At 38.8% G+C, this 17,279-nt stretch overlaps 1 protein-coding gene across 1 annotated transcript in view; it reads right to left on the bottom strand.

Annotated features, from left to right (window-relative positions):
• LOC102815706 overlaps nucleotides 1-17,279 on the bottom strand; it is a 137,861-nt gene that overhangs the window by 10,443 nt on the left and 110,139 nt on the right. Inside the window, exon 5 of the mRNA XM_006862764.1 lies at nucleotides 13,402-13,554. Coding sequence (XP_006862826.1) covers nucleotides 13,402-13,554 — 153 coding nt within the window. The remainder of the gene's footprint in view (nucleotides 1-13,401; nucleotides 13,555-17,279) is intronic.

The following is a 17,279-nucleotide window of genomic DNA, read 5'->3' as shown; positions in this document are numbered from 1 at the left end:
AAGGAGCAGCTGGTGAGCTTGAACCACTGACCTTGCAGTTTAAATGACTTTGCAGTCTGGTGCATTAGCCCACATTTCCTTATAGGCATATGAATATTATGCTATCACAGCATTGTACTTCAGATAAATTTAAAAAGTTTTTTGACAATAAATGTGATACCATTCTTATTCAGTTTGTCATTCCCTGCATAGTAAACTGTATGATTGTCTGATTCAGATGGCCAATACCAGTCCATTTCAGCTCACTAATGCTTAGGATATCCATCTTTGTGTGTTCCACTTCATTGTTGATGACTGTCAATTTTTTCTAGTACTAGTGTGATGCTGTGGATTAATACGCTGGACTGCAAGATTGGTTTGAACCTCAAGGTTGGGGGTCAAGCTTACCAGCACTTCTCAGAAGTCCTATGCAGGGTCATTATGAGTTGAAACCAACTCGATGGTACTTAACAACAACAACATACTTTGTATGTTCCACATTCTGATTATTAATGGATATTTGCAGCTGTTTCTTCTCATTTTGAGTTGTGCCCCATTGGCATATGAAGGTACAGAAAGCTTTTCTCCATCTACATCATTAAAGTCAATTCTGTTTAAGGAGGCTGCTCTTCTTCGGTCTTATTTTGAATATCTTTCAGCCTGTGAGACTCATTTTCCAGCACTATATCAGACAATGTTCCACTGCTATTCATAGGTTTTCAGTGTCTAACCATTCAGAAGCCATCTGCCTCTCCTTCTTCCTATTTTTCATTTGATAGAATCAATGCTGGAGATTGCATGATAGAATTTTGAAAGACCAATGACTTCTTCATTTCAAATGCCTTTATAAACCACACGAATGATAATTATACATGTAGACCTCACCAAATGGCATACACAGGGATCAAACTGACTACAAATGTGGGAAGAAATGATGGAGAAGCTCAATAATATCAGCCAAAACAAGGCCAGGAGCCAACTGTGAAAAAGACTACTGACTACACATATGCAAGTTCAGGCTAGGATGAAGAAAATTAAAACAAGTTCATGAGAGCCAAAATGTGTTATTAGATATGTAAAGTTGTTAGCCATTGAGTTAGTTCTGACTCATAGTGACCATGTATAGGGTTTCAAAGGAGCAGCGGGTGGGTTCGAACCACCAACCTTGCAGTTCAAATGGACTTTTCGGTCCAGTGCATTATCCTGCAGTGCCATACCACTACTCCCTTATTGAATATATCTCACTTTAATTTAGAGACAATCTCAAGAACAAATTTACAGATTTGATGTATTACACACTAATATCCAAAGACCAAAAGACTTGTGGGATGACATCAAGAGCATCATACATGAAGAAAGCAAATGATCATTTAAAACAGGAAATAAAGAAAAGACTCTGAAACTTGCTCTTGGACATAGAGACGTTAAAGCAACTAGAAGAGTTAAAAGAGTTAAAAGACCCAAACAGAAAATTTCAAAGGGCAGCTAAAGAAGACAAAAGCAAAATATTAGAATAAGAATCAGAAAATCAAAAAAGGAAGAACACACACAGATTTCTCAAGTTGAAACAACAGGGAAAAAAATTAAGCTTAGACTTGTGATATTTGATAGGTTCTTTAGTGGCACTGTGGGTTAATGCATTGGACAGCAAGGTTGGTTTCAACTGCACAGTTAGCAGTTCAAGATCACCAGTTGCTCCTCAGAAACCCTACATAGGATCACTATGAGTCTGAACCCACTCGATGGCACAACAACAATAACAACAACAAAAGCAAAATATTGAATGATGCTGGAAGCATCAAAAGAAGATGGAAGAAATATAGTCACTGTTCCAAAAAGAAATGGCCAATATTCAATTATTTCAAGAAGCACTGTATGATCAAAACCCGATGTTATTGAAGGAGAAAGTCCAAGCTGCACTGAAGTCATTGGCAAAACAACAAAGTTCCAGGAATTGACGAAAGACAACTGAAATGTTTCAACAAACTCATGTAGTTTTGGAGATGCTCACTCGTACATGGCATGAAATTTGGAAGACAGCTACTTGGGCAACCAATTGGAAAAGATCCATATTTGTGCTCATTGCCAAGAAAGTTGACCCAACAGAATATGTATGGAAGTCATAGAACAATATCATTAATACCACATACAAGTAAAATTTTGCTGAAGATAATGTAAAAATGTTTACAGCAGTACAACAGTGAGCTGCCAGAAATCCAAGCGAGATTCAGAAGAGGATGTGAATCAAGGGAGCACCAGAAAGATGTTTACTTGTGCTTTATTGACTGTGTGGATCGTAACAAAATGTGGTTATTAAGAAGAATAGGTATGTGGGTGGACCTCATCCAATTAGTTGAAGACAAAACTCAAAAAGGGAGTTTTCCTTCAAGTATATTCTGGAACTGACTTGATGGCACTTAAAAACAACAGTGGCGTGGAGTCCTGATATAACACTTATAGGATAAACACTAGACTGTTAACCCTAAGATCAGTGGTTCAAATTCACCCGATGCTCATAAGAACCCCATGCAGGGTCACTTATAAGTCACACAGCACTTACCATCAACAAGTGGTGTGGAGAAGACCTGATGTGGTTCTGTAGAATAAGCACTTGACTGTTAACCACAATGTCTGTGGCTTACAGATAGTCCGTGTTAGGCAGGCACCACTCAGGATTGACTAGCTGTAGCATCAAAGTCTCTTCCTGGGACTTCCCTGAAGTGCAATGTTGAAGGGAAATCCTCCTGCTAGACATAACTGTTTGTTCATTTTACTTGGTAAGAAAAATGGCTTCATGTGTGTGTGTGATGGTATACCAATTTATGGGTCGTAGCCAATGTTTTGGCTGAATGAAAGGGACTGGAAAATAATGTCATTGGAAAATTGGTGGCAAGGAGTATTGAAAAAAAGTCTGTGAATAAGCCTCTCTCAAAGGAGCTCTGGTAGCGTAGTGGTTACGAATCGGGCTGCGAACCTTAAGGTCAGCGGTTCGAAACTACCAGCCGCTCCGCGGGAGAAAGATGAGGCTTTCTACTCCCGTAAGGATTTACACCCTCGGAAACCCTGTACAGGGTCACTATGGGTCGGAACCGACTCGACGGCACTTAACAACAACAACAACAACAACAACAAAGGACAACAGATGTAAAACTAGGTCATATGAATGCCCAGGTCTTAAAACCACATGATGGCAAAGAAATTCTTTTTTTGTGAGAATTCCAAAAATGGGTTAAGAGAAAAGTATTTGGAGTGACCTCTCAGTCAATCAAGGAGTGTAAGAGACAATTGTTCTCTTAGGCAGGTTGGATAAACCCTTGCCTATTGGATGAGGAGGCCCTAGGGGGGTCCCTTCCATGTCCAGATGTCAGGAATCACTAAGGTTCAATATTAGGAATGCAGTTAGCAATTAGTTACTTAATTTCTCATTTGAATGCTCACCAAAGAGTGACCTCAGCAGAGGAGGATTGTAATAATCCAGTGCATAGAATGATGCGTTCTGTGGATACCAGTGTTTCCACAGCTAGTCCAATCATTGCTCAATGGACTCAGGTACAAAATGGTCATATTGTCAGAAATGGAAGTTATACATGGGCTCAGCAATATGGACTTCAACTCATCAAGGTTTGCCTGGCTACCTCCACTGCCTGTGCCCACTCTGCCAGCAATGCCCATTCGGAGTTTCTGCTATGACATCATTCCTCCAGAGTGATCAGACAGCAACCTGGTGGCAAGTTGGTTATTTATATGATTCACTTCCATCACGGAAAATGATGCCTTTTAGTCTGACTACTGGGATAGATACTTCATTTGTATATGACTTTTTTTTTTCCCCTTACATGTAATGTTTCTGCTAAAGCTACCATTTGTGCATACCATTACAGAATGTCTTATCTACCATCATGTTATTCCAGACAAGATTGCCTCTGATCAAAGAACTCAGTTCTCATCAAATGAATAATGGCAATTGGCTTATCAATGCTCATGGAATTCATTGGTATCGCCATGCTCCCCATTATCCTCAAGAAGATGGCTTGATAGAATAGTGAAATGATCTTTTGGAAAACTCACTTATAGTGCTGCTTAGTGACAATATCTTTCAGGTTTAGGGAAATTGTTGTTGTTGTTGTTGCCAGGTGGCATCAAGTCAATACTAACTCATAGCAACCTTATGCACAGCAGAGTGAAACACTGTCTGATCCTGGGCCAACATCACTACTGTTGCCATGCTTGAGTCCATCAATGATGCCACTTGGCCAAACCATCTCGTTGGGGGTCTTCCTCTTATTCTCTGACCCTCCACCTTACCAAACTAGCTGTAGCACCTGGTTCCGCCTGACAATATGTCCAAGGTATGAGAGATGAAGTTTGGCCATCTTAACCTCCAAGGAGCACTCTGACTGCACTTCATCCAAAACAGATCTATTGGTTCTCCTGGCAGCCCAAGGCACTATCAGTATTCTCCTCCAACACCATAACTCAAAAGCATCAATTTTTCTATGATCTTCCTTATTCACTATCCAGCTTTCACATGCATATGATGTTATTGAAAATACCATGTCTTGGGTCAGGTACACCTTAGTCTTCAAGCTGACATCTTTGCTCTTCAACACTTTAAAAAGGTCTTGTGCAGCAGATTTGCTTAATGCAATACATCATTTAATTTCTTGGCTGCTGCTTCCATGAGTGTTGATCATTGATCCAAGAAGAATGAAGTCCTTGACAACTTCAATCTTTTCTCCATTGATTAGAATATTGTTTATTGGTCCAGTGATGAGGATTTTTGTATTATTTACATTGAGATGTAATACATAACGAAGGCTGTGCTCTTCGATCTTCATCAGTAAATGCTTTAAGTCCTCTTCACTTTCAGCAAGCAAGGTTGTATCATCTGCATATCGCAGGTTGTTAATGAGTCTTCCGCCAATCCTGATGCCACGTTTTTCTTCATAGAACCCAGCTTCTCGTATTATTTGCTCAGCATACAGATTGAATAAGTATGGTGAAAGAATACAACACTGTTGTACACCTTTCTTAATTTTAAACCATCCAGTGTTCCCATGTTCTATGTGAACAACTGCCTCTTGGTCCATGTACAGATTCCTCATGAGCAAAATTAAGTGTCCCAGAATACTCATACTTCACAATGTTGTCCATAGCTTGTCATGATCCACACAATTGAAAGCCTTTGCATAGTCAATAAAGCACAGGCAAACATCTTTCTGATATTCTCTGCTTTCAGCCAAGATCCATCGGACATCAGCAGTGATATCTTTTGTTCCACAGCCTCTTCTGAATCTGGCTTGAACCTCTGGAAGGTCTCTGACAATGTATGCTTGCAGCCATTTCTGTATTACCTTTAGCAAAACTTGACTTGAATGGGATATCAAAGAGATAGTCTGATGATTTCTGCATTCTGTTGGGTCACCTCTCTTTGGAATGGGCACAAAATAGACATCCCCAAATCAGTCGGCCAGACAGTCATCTTCCAAATTTCTTGGTATAGCTGAGTGACTGCCTCCTGTGCCGCCTCACTTTCTTGAAAGATATCAATTTTTATTCCATCAATTCCTGGTACGTTTTTCTTTACCAATTCCTTCAATGCATCTTGGACTTCCTCCTTCAGCATCATTGTCTGTTGATCATATGCTACCTCTTGAAATGGTTTAACATTAGTAATTTCCTTTTAGTACAGTGACTCTGTGTATTCCTTCCATCTTCTCTTGATGTTTTCTGAGTCATTCAATAATTTGTCTAGAGAATCCTTCAATAATGAAAGTGGAGGCTTGAAGTTTTTCTTCAGTTCTCCCAGCTTGAGAAATGTAGAGCTTTTCTTCCTTTTGGTTTTCTGATTCCAGATCTTTGCACATTTTGTTGTAATATTTGGCTTTGTCTTCTCCAGCTGAACTTTGAAATTTTCTGTTCAGCTCTTGGCCCTCCTCATTTCTTCCATGTGCTTTAGCATCTCTATGCTAGAAAGCAAGTTTCAGTGTCTCTTCTGACATCCATTTTGACATTTTCCGTCTTTCTTGTCTTCTCAATGACTTTTTGGTTTCTTCATGTATAATGTTCTTAATGCCATACCACAACTCTTCTGGTCTTCTGTCTTTAGTGTTTAATGTATCAAATCTGTTCTTCAGATGATCACTAAATTTAGGTGGGATATATTCAAGGTCATATTTTGGATCTCGTGGACTGTTTTTCATCTTCTTCAGCATCAGTTTGAATTTGCATACGAGTAATTGATGGTCTGTTCTGTAGTCTGCCACTGGTCTTGTTTTCACTGATGAAATGGAGCTTTTCCATTGTCTCTTTCCACAGATGTAGTCAGTTTGATTTCTACGTATCCCATCTGGTGAGGTCTATGTGTATAGCTGTCTCTTATGCTGTATAAAGAAGGTATTTGAAATGAATAAATCATTGGTTTTGCATAATTCTAACATGCGTTTTCAGCATCATTTCTATCACCAAGGCCATATTTTCCAACTACTGATCCTTCCTCTTCACTCCCAACCTTTGCATTCCAATCACCAGTAATGATCAATACATCTTGATTGCCTGTTTGATTAATTTCAGATTGAAGAAGTTGGTAGAATTCTTCTATTTTGTCCTCACTGACTTTAGTGGTTGGTGAGTAAATCTGAATAATAGTGGTATTAACTGGGCTTCCCTGTAGGCGCATGGATATTATCCTATCACAGACAGCATTGTACCTCATGACTGATCTGGATATGTTCTTTTTAACAATTAATGCAACACCATTCCTCTTCCATTTGTCATTTCCAGCATAGTAAACCATGTGGCTGTCAGATTCAAAATGGCCAATACCAGTTCATTTCAGCTCCCTAATGCCTAAGATATCAATGCTTATGTGTTCCATCCCATTTTTGACAACTTCCAATTTTCCCAGATTCATACTTTGTACATTCCATGTTCTTATTATCAATGGATGTTTACAGCTGTTCCTGTTCATTTTGATTTGTGCCCCATCAGCAAATGAAGGTCCCATGGGCTTTACTCTCATAGGCTTTACTCCATTCACATTATCACAGTCAACTCTACTTTGAGGAGGCAGCTTTTCCCCAGTCGCATTTTGAGTGCCTTCCAACTTGAAGGGCTCATTTTCCTGCACTATATTTGACAGTGTTTCTCTGCTCTTCATAAGGTTTTCAGTGACTAACTATTCAGAAATAGTTTGCCACTTCTTTCTAGTCTGTCTTTGGATGCTCATTTGAAACCTATCCACCATGGGTGAACCTGCTGGTATTTAAAATACCAGTGGCATAGCTTTCAGAATCACAGCAACTCACAAGCCACCACAGTATGACAAGTTGACAGATGAGTGGTGGTTAGGGAAATAAGTTCCAGGAAATGTTATGCTCTAAAGCAGTACCCAACATTGTTTTATTTCTCCCATGGTCATGATTCAAGCATTCAGAAACCAGGTGGTAGAAATGGAAGTGGCATTGCTCACTACTACTCCTAGTGATTCTCTAGCAAAATTTAGTATCTTGTTCCCATAAACTATTGCTTTATTGGTTTAGAGATCTCAGTTCCAAGGGGAGGAGTGTTTCCAGTAAAAGACACAATATTGATTCCATTGAACTGGAAGTTAAGAATGTCATCCAGCCACTTTGGGCATCTCATGCTCCTGAATCAGCAGACACACACAAAAAAAGGCGGGGGGGGGGGGGGGGGGGGAGTTATTCATCTGGCTGGTTGTGATTGATCCTGATTTACTGAATGGAAATTGAACTGTTTTTATACAATAGACATAAAGAAGGATATATCTAGAATAAAGATTAAAGTTATCTCTTAGTACTACTATGTCCTGTGATTAAAGTCAATAGAAAACAACAAGCCAATTCAAGCACAACTATGCATGGCACAGACCCTTCAGGAATGAAAATGTGGGTTGCTCCAACAGAAAATAACCACAACTAACTGAACTGCTTGCTGAGGACAAAGGGACTATGGAATGAGTGGTGAAGGAAGGTAGTTATAAATACCAGTGATGACCACATGTAAAGTAGAAACTATGACTGAAATTGTTATTTATAGGAGTATTTTTCCTCATTTTATCATGAATATGTTGCATATATATATATATGGGTATGTATATAAAATAAATAATATATACATGTATTTTTGTATTTGCCATTTATATAGAAAGGATTTTTTGTTTTCTTTCTTCTCCCATTTCTTAGCTATCATAAAGTATATTTGTATTAACTTTGCATATTATTTGGAAAAGTAGTAAGTATTGTGGTTGCATGCAGGGTATTTTTACCATGTTAGGTGGAAATCTCCATGACTGGTCTGTCAGTTTGTCATACTGTGGTGCCTTGTGAGTTCTTGTGACTCTGAAAGCTATGCCACCAGTATTTTAAATACTAATAGGTTCATCCATTGTGGATAGGTTTCAGATAAGCTTCCAAACAAAGACAGACTAGGAAGAAGAAGTGACAAACTAGTTCCAAATATTTAGTCACTGAAAACCTCATGAATAGCAGCGAAACACTATCAGATATAGTGCCGGAAAATGAGCCCCTCAGGTTGGAAGGCACTAAAAATTCGACTGGGGAAGAGTTGCCTCCTCAAAGTAGAATTAACCATGATGGCATGATTGGAGTAAAGCCCGTGGGAGAAAAGGCCGTGGGACTGTCATTTGCTGATGGGGCACAACTCAAAATGAAGACAAACAGCTGTAAACATGCACTGTAAATTGGAACATGGAATGTACGAAGTATGAATTTGGAAAAATTGGAAGTTGTCAAAAATGAAATGGAATGCATAAACATTGATATCTTAGACATTAGGGAGCTGAAATGGACTGGTATTAGCTATTTTGAATCTGATTCAAATTGATTTGAATCTGATAAACCATTGAAACCACATGGTTTACTATGCCGGAAATGACAAATCGAAGAAGAATGGAGTTGCATTTATTATAAAAAAAGAACATATCCAGACCAGTCATGAGGTACAACTCTGTCTGTGATAGGATAATATCCATGCACCTACATGGAAACCCAGTTAATCCCACTATTATTCAAATTTACGCACCAACCATTAAAGCCAGTGAGGATGAAATAGAAGAATTCTACCAACTTCTTCAATCTGAAATCAAGATATATTGATCATTAATGGTGATTAGAAGGCAAAGGTTGGGAGCAAAGAGGAAGTAGTTGGAAAATATGGCCTTGGTGATAGAAATGATGCTGAAAACACATGATAGAATTCTGGAAACCCAATGATTTGTTCATTTAAAATACTTTCTTTAGACAGCATAAGAGACGACTATACACATGGATCTCACCAGATGGAATACACAGAAATCAAATTGACTGCATCTGCGGAAAGAGACAATGGAAAAGCTCCATATCTTCAGTAAAAACAAGGCCAGGGGCAGACTGTGGAACAGACCATCAATTACTCATATGCAAATTCAAACTGAAGCTGAAGAAAATGAAATCAAGTCCACGAGAGCCAAAATATGACCTTGAATGTATCCCACCTGAATTTAGAGATCATCTGAAGAACAGTTTTGATACATTAAACACTAAAGACAGAAGACCAGAAGAGTTGTGGGATGACATCAAGAACATTCTACATGAAGAAAGCAAAAAGTCATTAAGAAGACAAGAAAGAAGGAAAAGGTCAAAATGGATGTCAGATAAGACCATGAAACTTGCTCTCCAGGATAGAGATGCTAAAGCAAATGGAAGAAATGAGGAGGTCCAAGAGCTGAACAGAAAATATTAAAGATCACCTCGAGAAGACAAAGCCAAATATTACAACAAAATGTGGAAAGATCTGGAATCAGAAAACCAAAAAGGAAGAACACGCTCAGCATTTCTCAAGCTGGGGGAACTGAAGAAAAAATCCAAGCCTCCACTTTTGTTATTGAAGGATTCTCTGGGCAAATTATTAAATGATGCAGAAAGCATCAAGAGAAGATGGAAGGAATGCACAGAGTCACTGTACCAAAAGGAAATGGTTCATGTTCAACCATTTCAAGAGGTAGCATATGATCAAGAGACAATGATACTGAAGGAAGAATTTCAAGGTGCATTGAAGGAATTGGCAAAGAACAAGGCACCAGGAATTGATGGAATCAAAATTGAAATCTTTCAAGAAAGTGAGGCAGCACAGGTAGCACTCACTCATCTCTGTCAAGAAATTTGGAAGACAATTATCTGGCCGACTGATTGGAAGAGATCCATATTTGTGCCCATTCCAAAGATATGTGACACAATGGAGTATGGACAATCTCTTTGATATTCCATGCAAGTAAAGTTTTTAAAGGTAATACAGAAGCAGCTACAATCATACATTGACAGAGAACTTCCAGAGGTTAAAGCCAGATTTAGAAGAGGCCGTGGAATGAGGGATATCATTGCTGGTGTCTGATGGATCTTGGCTAAAAGCAGAGAATATCAGAAAGATGTTTACTTGTGCTTTATTGACTACACAAAGTCTTTTGATTGTGTGGATCATGACAAGCTATAGACAACATTGCAAAATATGAGTATGCCTGAACACTTAATTGTGCTCATGAGGAATCTGTACCTGGACCAAGAAGCAGTTGTTCGAACAGAACATGGGAACACTGAATGGTTTAAATTTTAAAAAGGTGCGCGACAAGGTTGTTTTCTTTCACCATACTTATTCATCCTGTTTGCTGAGAAAATAATCCAAGAAGCTGGGTTCTATGAAAAAAAGCATGGCCTCAGGATTGGAGGAAGACTCATTAACAACCTGTGAAAAGCAAATAATATAGCCTTGCTTGCTAAAAGTGAAGAGGAGTTAAAACATTTACTGATGAAGATCAAAGAGCACAGCCTTTGATATGGATTACATCTCAATGTAAAGAAAACAAAAATCCTCACCACTGGACCACCAAACAACAGTCTTATCAACGGAGAAAAGATTGAAGTTGTCAAGGACTTCATTCCTCTTGGATCAACTATCAACACAGAAGCAGCAGTCATGAAATCAAACGACATATTGCATTAGGCAAATCTGCTGCACAAGACCTTTTTAAAGTGTTGAAAAGCAAAGATGTCAGCTTGAGGATTAAGGGGCACCTTACCCAAGCCATGGTATTTTCAATAACGTCATATGCATGCGAAAGCTGGACAGTGAATAAGGAAGACAGTAAAGAATGGATGCTTTTGAGTTATGGTGTTGGAGGAGAATATTGAAAGTGCCAAGGGGTACCAAACGAACCAATAGATCCGTTTTGGAAGAAGTACAGCCAGAGTGCTTATGGAGGCCAAGATGGCCAAACTTCTTCTACCATTCTTTGGACATATTTTCAGGAGGGACCAGTCACTGGAGAAGGATACCATGCTTGGTAAAGTGGAAGTTCAGAGAAAAAGAGGAAGACCCACAATGAGATGCATTGGCCAAGTAGCAGCATCAAAGGACTCAAGCGTGGCAACGATAGTGAGGTTGGCCCAGGATCAGGCAGTGTTTCGTTCTGCTGTGCATATGGTCGCTATGAGTTGGTCCCGACTTGATGGCACCTAACAACAACAACAGGTGGAAATCTGACTTTTTTGGGAAATTAAATATGGTTTAAAGAGATGTGTATAGGTGCCTATTTAACATGGGTTTGACTTTGATGGTTAATTTTATGTGTCAACTTGACTTAGGCTATGATGTCATTTCTTTGGTCAAGCTTTAGTCTAGAATCTGTTATGAAGTAGCAGCATGTGATTAAATCAGTTGACCTTAAGTTCAGCAGATTACCTTCCATATTGTGGGTGGGATTCATCCAGTAAGTTGAAGGTCTTAAAATAGAGGGAATTTTACCTCAAGTGTATTCTGCCTCCAAACTGCAAGTTAGACATCTTGCCGGAATGCAGTCATTCTTCTCTCTTCCCATCACCTGGCCTATGAATTTTGGAACACAATATTGCAGGAATCTCTAGCCTATTGAATTTTGGATTGCTTGTTCCTCACCCCAATTGCATGAGGCAATTATTTAAAATAAATCTCTCTCTTAATTTCTGTCTTTGCCATGCGATATAAAGTAAAAAGTTGTTTCAGGACTTTTTCATTGAATTGTATTGATGCCCTTGTTAGAAATGAAGTGACTATAGGGATCTATTTTGGAATCATTTTACCATTCTATTGATCAATCTGTCTCTTCATATGCCTTTGTCATATTTTATTGATGTACAATAAATGGGAGTTAAGTCATTAATATAAGCCCTTCAGTGTTCTTCTTTTACAAGAGATATTGGTTGTTGTTATAGTGTTATCTGTTCTAAGTCTTTTACATTTTCATATACAATTTTAGCCAGCTTGTCTATTTCTATTTAAAATACCTGTAGGAAAAAAAAAAAAAAATTACCTGTCGGGTTATTGCTAGTCTTGCTTTGAATTCACAGATAAATTTGGAATTACTTCATAATATTGAGTCTTCCAATCACGGACATGATCTGTTAGCATCTTGATCACCCAGTTTTTGTCCAGTGAAGGTCACCCTACCCTACTTTATTTTGTTCCCAAGTGCAGATTTTTATCCTATGAGTTTTATTGTGAACCTTTTTTTTTTTTTTTTTCTCACATACTGGATTTCATTTATCAACAAACTCATTTAGAAAAGAAAAATAATGGGCTAGTAATTCTCTAAAACTTATTATACCATCTTATCACAAGCACCTCTGGCTGGTATGTCCCTTTTGTGGGGCTGTGGCTCCAACTGAGTGTCCTCTCTTCTTATCAGCTGGATACTTCACTTTCCACTCTAGTCCTCTGTGGCTATGTCACTGACTCTGGGCCAAGAGTCCCCAGGTCTTGCCACACTGCTGGCCAACCAGTTCTCCATCCAGGTTCACAGGAGTCTATTGAACATTGTAGGGCTTAGCTTCCAGCTTCATTGCTGTTTTTCCCTCACTTCCCCTTATCGGTGATGAACATGGTCACCAATCAGAGCATGTATTCCCATTGAATCTTAGTCTTTGATGGTGGTTTGCTCTGAGGGGACCCGATTACTTACCTTGATGTCTCCTGGGCAAGCAACTTGCTTGTTCTTGTAGTAATCAGTCAATCTGTCTATATTGTTATGTATTTTTCCTGTCAGTCTTTCTTTCAAGAAGTATCTTCTGTTCTTCTAACTGCTCCAGGCTGGTCTGTTTGCCCTTTCAAGTGGAAATTTCCAACCTCACAAGATTCTGGATGTGGTTCAGGATTCCACCTATGGCCTTATGTAATGCAGACGCTCCGCAGGAAGCCTCCTTCACTGGGCACATTGTAACCCATTTTAGGTATTCCAATCAGTTATAAGCAGAAGACGGACTTACAAGCTTTCTATGGTGATATTTCTGGCTATTCCTTTCTCTCCCTCTCCAGTGTCTATTTTATAATATAATGCAAGGAAAACCAAGATTCAAAAAACAGGCAAATACTTACCTGGCAGGGTGATTCCATGATCACATAGGTGGTTTCCCCAGGGCGAGGCTTATCCATTGTACTTCGGATGGGTTGATCCCTGCGATTTCCCCAAATGTGGGAAACTCGACTGCGTAATTTGTGGTAGTGAGGGGACTGTGTTCGCGCTCTACCCTGTCAAAAACAAAAAACAAAAAACAAAACAAAACAAAAAAAACAGGCAAGCATCTTAACATTATTTTCCCCCTTTTCCCCATCCCAACCATGTCTCAATCCCTGTATCCCAGGGTCCTGTTGTTCCAAGGTTGTGCATACATCATTATTTACCTCTGTCCCACTTAGCCCATGCAAACCTGCCCAGTTGTTCTCCCATCTGCTTTGTTCTTCCATTCCCCTCTCCCTTCTTGTATATTGCCCCCCTCCATAGCACCCAAACTATCCTGTGTCTATTCCCTGCCCTGTGCTCCACCTTCCCCTCCCTCCCCTCACCCTACCCCCACATCTCAGCAACCAGAAAAGAATCCACCCCCTTTTAGTATGGGTTCTTTTTCTTAGTCCTTTGCAGTACAGTCCATGGTACTTTTAATATTCTCCAACACCATAGCTCAAATGCATTAATTCTTCTATGGTCTTCTTTATTCACTGTCCAACTTTCACATGCATATGAGGTTATTGAAAATACCATGGCTTGGGTCAGGACACTCCAAATCCTTCTCTCTTAACCCATTTTTGGAATTTCCAGTAAGAATCATTTCTTAGCTATCATGTGACTAAGACCTGGACATTCATGCAACTTATGAGAGAAAGGATCAACAAACCTTGAAGAAAAATATTTGGGGGGCTCCACTTGGCAAAGCTGTTCTATTTAGTAATTGCACAGCTCTGAATGACAAAAGTAATATTACAAAAGTATATAACCAGCGTCTTTATTCAATGGAGGTTTTTTACTTTGTCTCACCTTAAGAAAGGTCAGCAGAACAACATAAATAAGCTTCCTCTAACTATGTACTCAACATGTTCAGCCTGATTCCTTTATTATAAGCCTCTCCCTTGCAAATAATCCCTCAGTGTTTTTGTATTTATCTCTAGTTCAGCACTAGTCACAGGCTGCCTTTTAATATTGCTCTTGGCTGTTCCGAACATTAACATTTTAAAAAATCATAAATGTTAACAGTAATGCCAAAAATATCCTGAACATTTCATTCATTCACTAGATACACAAGTTTAGATATACCCCATGACCAAGCATGTCTCTCAAGTATAATAACCAGTCAAGTAAAAGCATGTTCAATCTCTGCGGGTCTGATCCTTTTCCCATTACAATAGGATTATAAAGTAATTAACTTGTGCTACTACTATTGGAACCAGATTTGTTTTCTCACCACAGAAGCCCTTTTAGGAACAGCCAAGAGCCAGTGGTTCTTATCATTTATCACTTGTTTCAAGGGCTTTTACTTTCATCTTGGGATAACTCAGTGTGTTTGAAAGAGGTATAAGCCTTTTGTCTCATCTTGGGAACAAAGTAGACAATCAGGAGCTGGAAGTCCTGGGTTATTTTTCTTAGGCCAAACTCATGAATTCATCATCACTTCAGGGAGAAACAAAGAAAGGGCTTGAGGAAGTCATTCCCAGCTGTTGAGTACTCATTTAAAAAGAGAGACAAGGAGGAAAAAAGACAGAATGAAGAAATGCTGGTGACCCAGATACCAGCAGAGGAAGGGGGATAGACATCCTTCACTGTCAACCAGCCTAAGGAGGACTTTCCTTTATTAGGTCAGTGACCTGAACCAGAGTCTAGCTTGAGCTTCCAGCCTTAATAGATTCCCTTGAAGTTCTATAAGTTCTTAATTTAGTGTGAGGAAGGAGGAGAAAGGTTGTCAGAATGGCATCTGATTGTCCTCTGAATGGAGTTTGAATGGAGCTTAAGTCTTAGAGGAATGAGCTTAGGTCTTGAATGGAGCTTAGGTCTTAGAGGAATGAGCTTAGGTCTTGAATGGAGCTTAGGTCTTAGAGGAATGAGAAACATATGCACTTCAACCCCATTTAAAAACTGTGTGGATTTATCCAGATACAAAGGAATATGAATTCAGTATTTGAAGTTGGGCTCTGGCTTAGGTGATGTTTTTATCATTTCTATTACTGCTTTTTATAAATTTAATTCCCCTTTTAAATTTATTGATTGCCCTTATGCTAATGACAGGGCATATCAAAGCTCAACTATTGTTTAAATGATGGTTGAACTCCACCATAACTCAAACGCATCAGTTCTTTTACAGTCTTCCATATTCATTGTTCAACTTTCACATGCATGTGAAGCTGTTGAAAATGTCATGGCGTGGGTCAAGCAAACTGATATCTTTGCTCTTGAACACTTTGAAGAAGTCTTGTGCAGCAGCTTTGCCTACTGCAATACATAGTTCGGTTTCTTGACTGCTGCTTCTATGATTGTTGATTATATATCTAAGCAAAATGAAGCCTTTGAGAACTTCAATACTTTCTCCATTTATATGGATCTTCTTTATTGGTCCAATGATGAGGATTTTTGTTTCCTTTACATTTAGTTGCAATCCATTACTAAGGCTTTGATCTTCACCATTAAGTATTTTAAGTCCTTGTCTCTTCCAGCAAGGAAGTTTTTATCATCTGCTGTTAATGAGTCCTCTTCCAATCCTGATGCCACATTCTCTTTTATATAATTCAGCTTCTCAAATTATTTTCTCAGTATGCAGACTGAATAAGTATGATGAAAGAATACAACCCTGATGCACATCTTTCCTAATTCTAAACCAGTCCAATGTTCCTTGTTCTGTTCTAACAACTGCCTCTTGGTCTATGTACAGGGTCCTCATGAGCACCATTGAGAGTTCTGGAATATTCATTCACCACAATGTTTTCCATAGGTTGTCATGATCCACAAAATTGAAAGCCTTTGCATAGTCAATAAAGCATCTTTCTGATATTCTCTGCTTTCAGCAAAGATCCATCTGACATCAGCAATGATATCCCTCATTTCGTGTCTTCATCTGAATATAGCAGTTCCATATCAGTGTATTGTTGCATTCATTTTTGAAATTAAAAATTAAGAATTGAGGCAAATATTGTTAACCAATGGTGCATGAAGGGGATTGAAACAAAATATGATTGGTTGAGTGCAAAACTGATGTTTTACCATGTAAACTATCTCTCAATTCACAATAAAAGCTTTTTTTTAAAAAAAAAAAAAATTAAAACAAGTCCATAATAGCCAAAATATGACCTTGTACATATTGTTATGTGCCGAGGAGTCATTTCTGACTCATAGCGACCCTGTACAGGATTTCTGAAGCTGTAAATCTTTACGGGAACAGAAAGCCTCATCTTTCTCCCGTGGAACAGCTGGTAGTTTCAAACTGCTGACCTTGTAGTTCGCAGCCCAATTCTAACCACTATGCTACCAGAGCTCCTTGTACATATCTCACCTGAATTTGGAGATCAAGACAAGAAGAAAGGAAAAGACCACAATGAATGTCAGAAGAGACTCTGAAACTTGCTCTCCAGTGTGGAGATAGTAAAACAAATGGAAGAAATGAGGACGTAAAAGAGCTGAACAGAAAATTAAAAAGAGCATCTCCAGAAGGCAAAGTCAAATGTTATACTGAAATGTGCTAAGACATGGAGTTAGAACATGAAAAGGGAAGGTCATGCTCAGTATTTCTCAAGCTGAGGGTACTGAAGTAAAATTCAAGCCTTAACTTGCAATATTGAAATATACTATGGGAAAACTATTGAATGATGCAGAAAGTATGAAAAGAGGATGGAAGGAATAGATAGAGTCACTGTACCAAAAAAATAAATCATCAATGTCCAACCATTTTAAGAAGACAAGAAAGAAGGAAAAGATCAAGATGGATGTCAGAAGA

This window comes from Chrysochloris asiatica, unplaced genomic scaffold, assembly GCF_000296735.1.
Source record: "Chrysochloris asiatica unplaced genomic scaffold, ChrAsi1.0 scaffold00050, whole genome shotgun sequence".
Taxonomy (NCBI): Eukaryota; Metazoa; Chordata; class Mammalia; order Afrosoricida; family Chrysochloridae; genus Chrysochloris; species Chrysochloris asiatica.
This window is presented reverse-complemented; position numbering and strand designations above follow the sequence as displayed.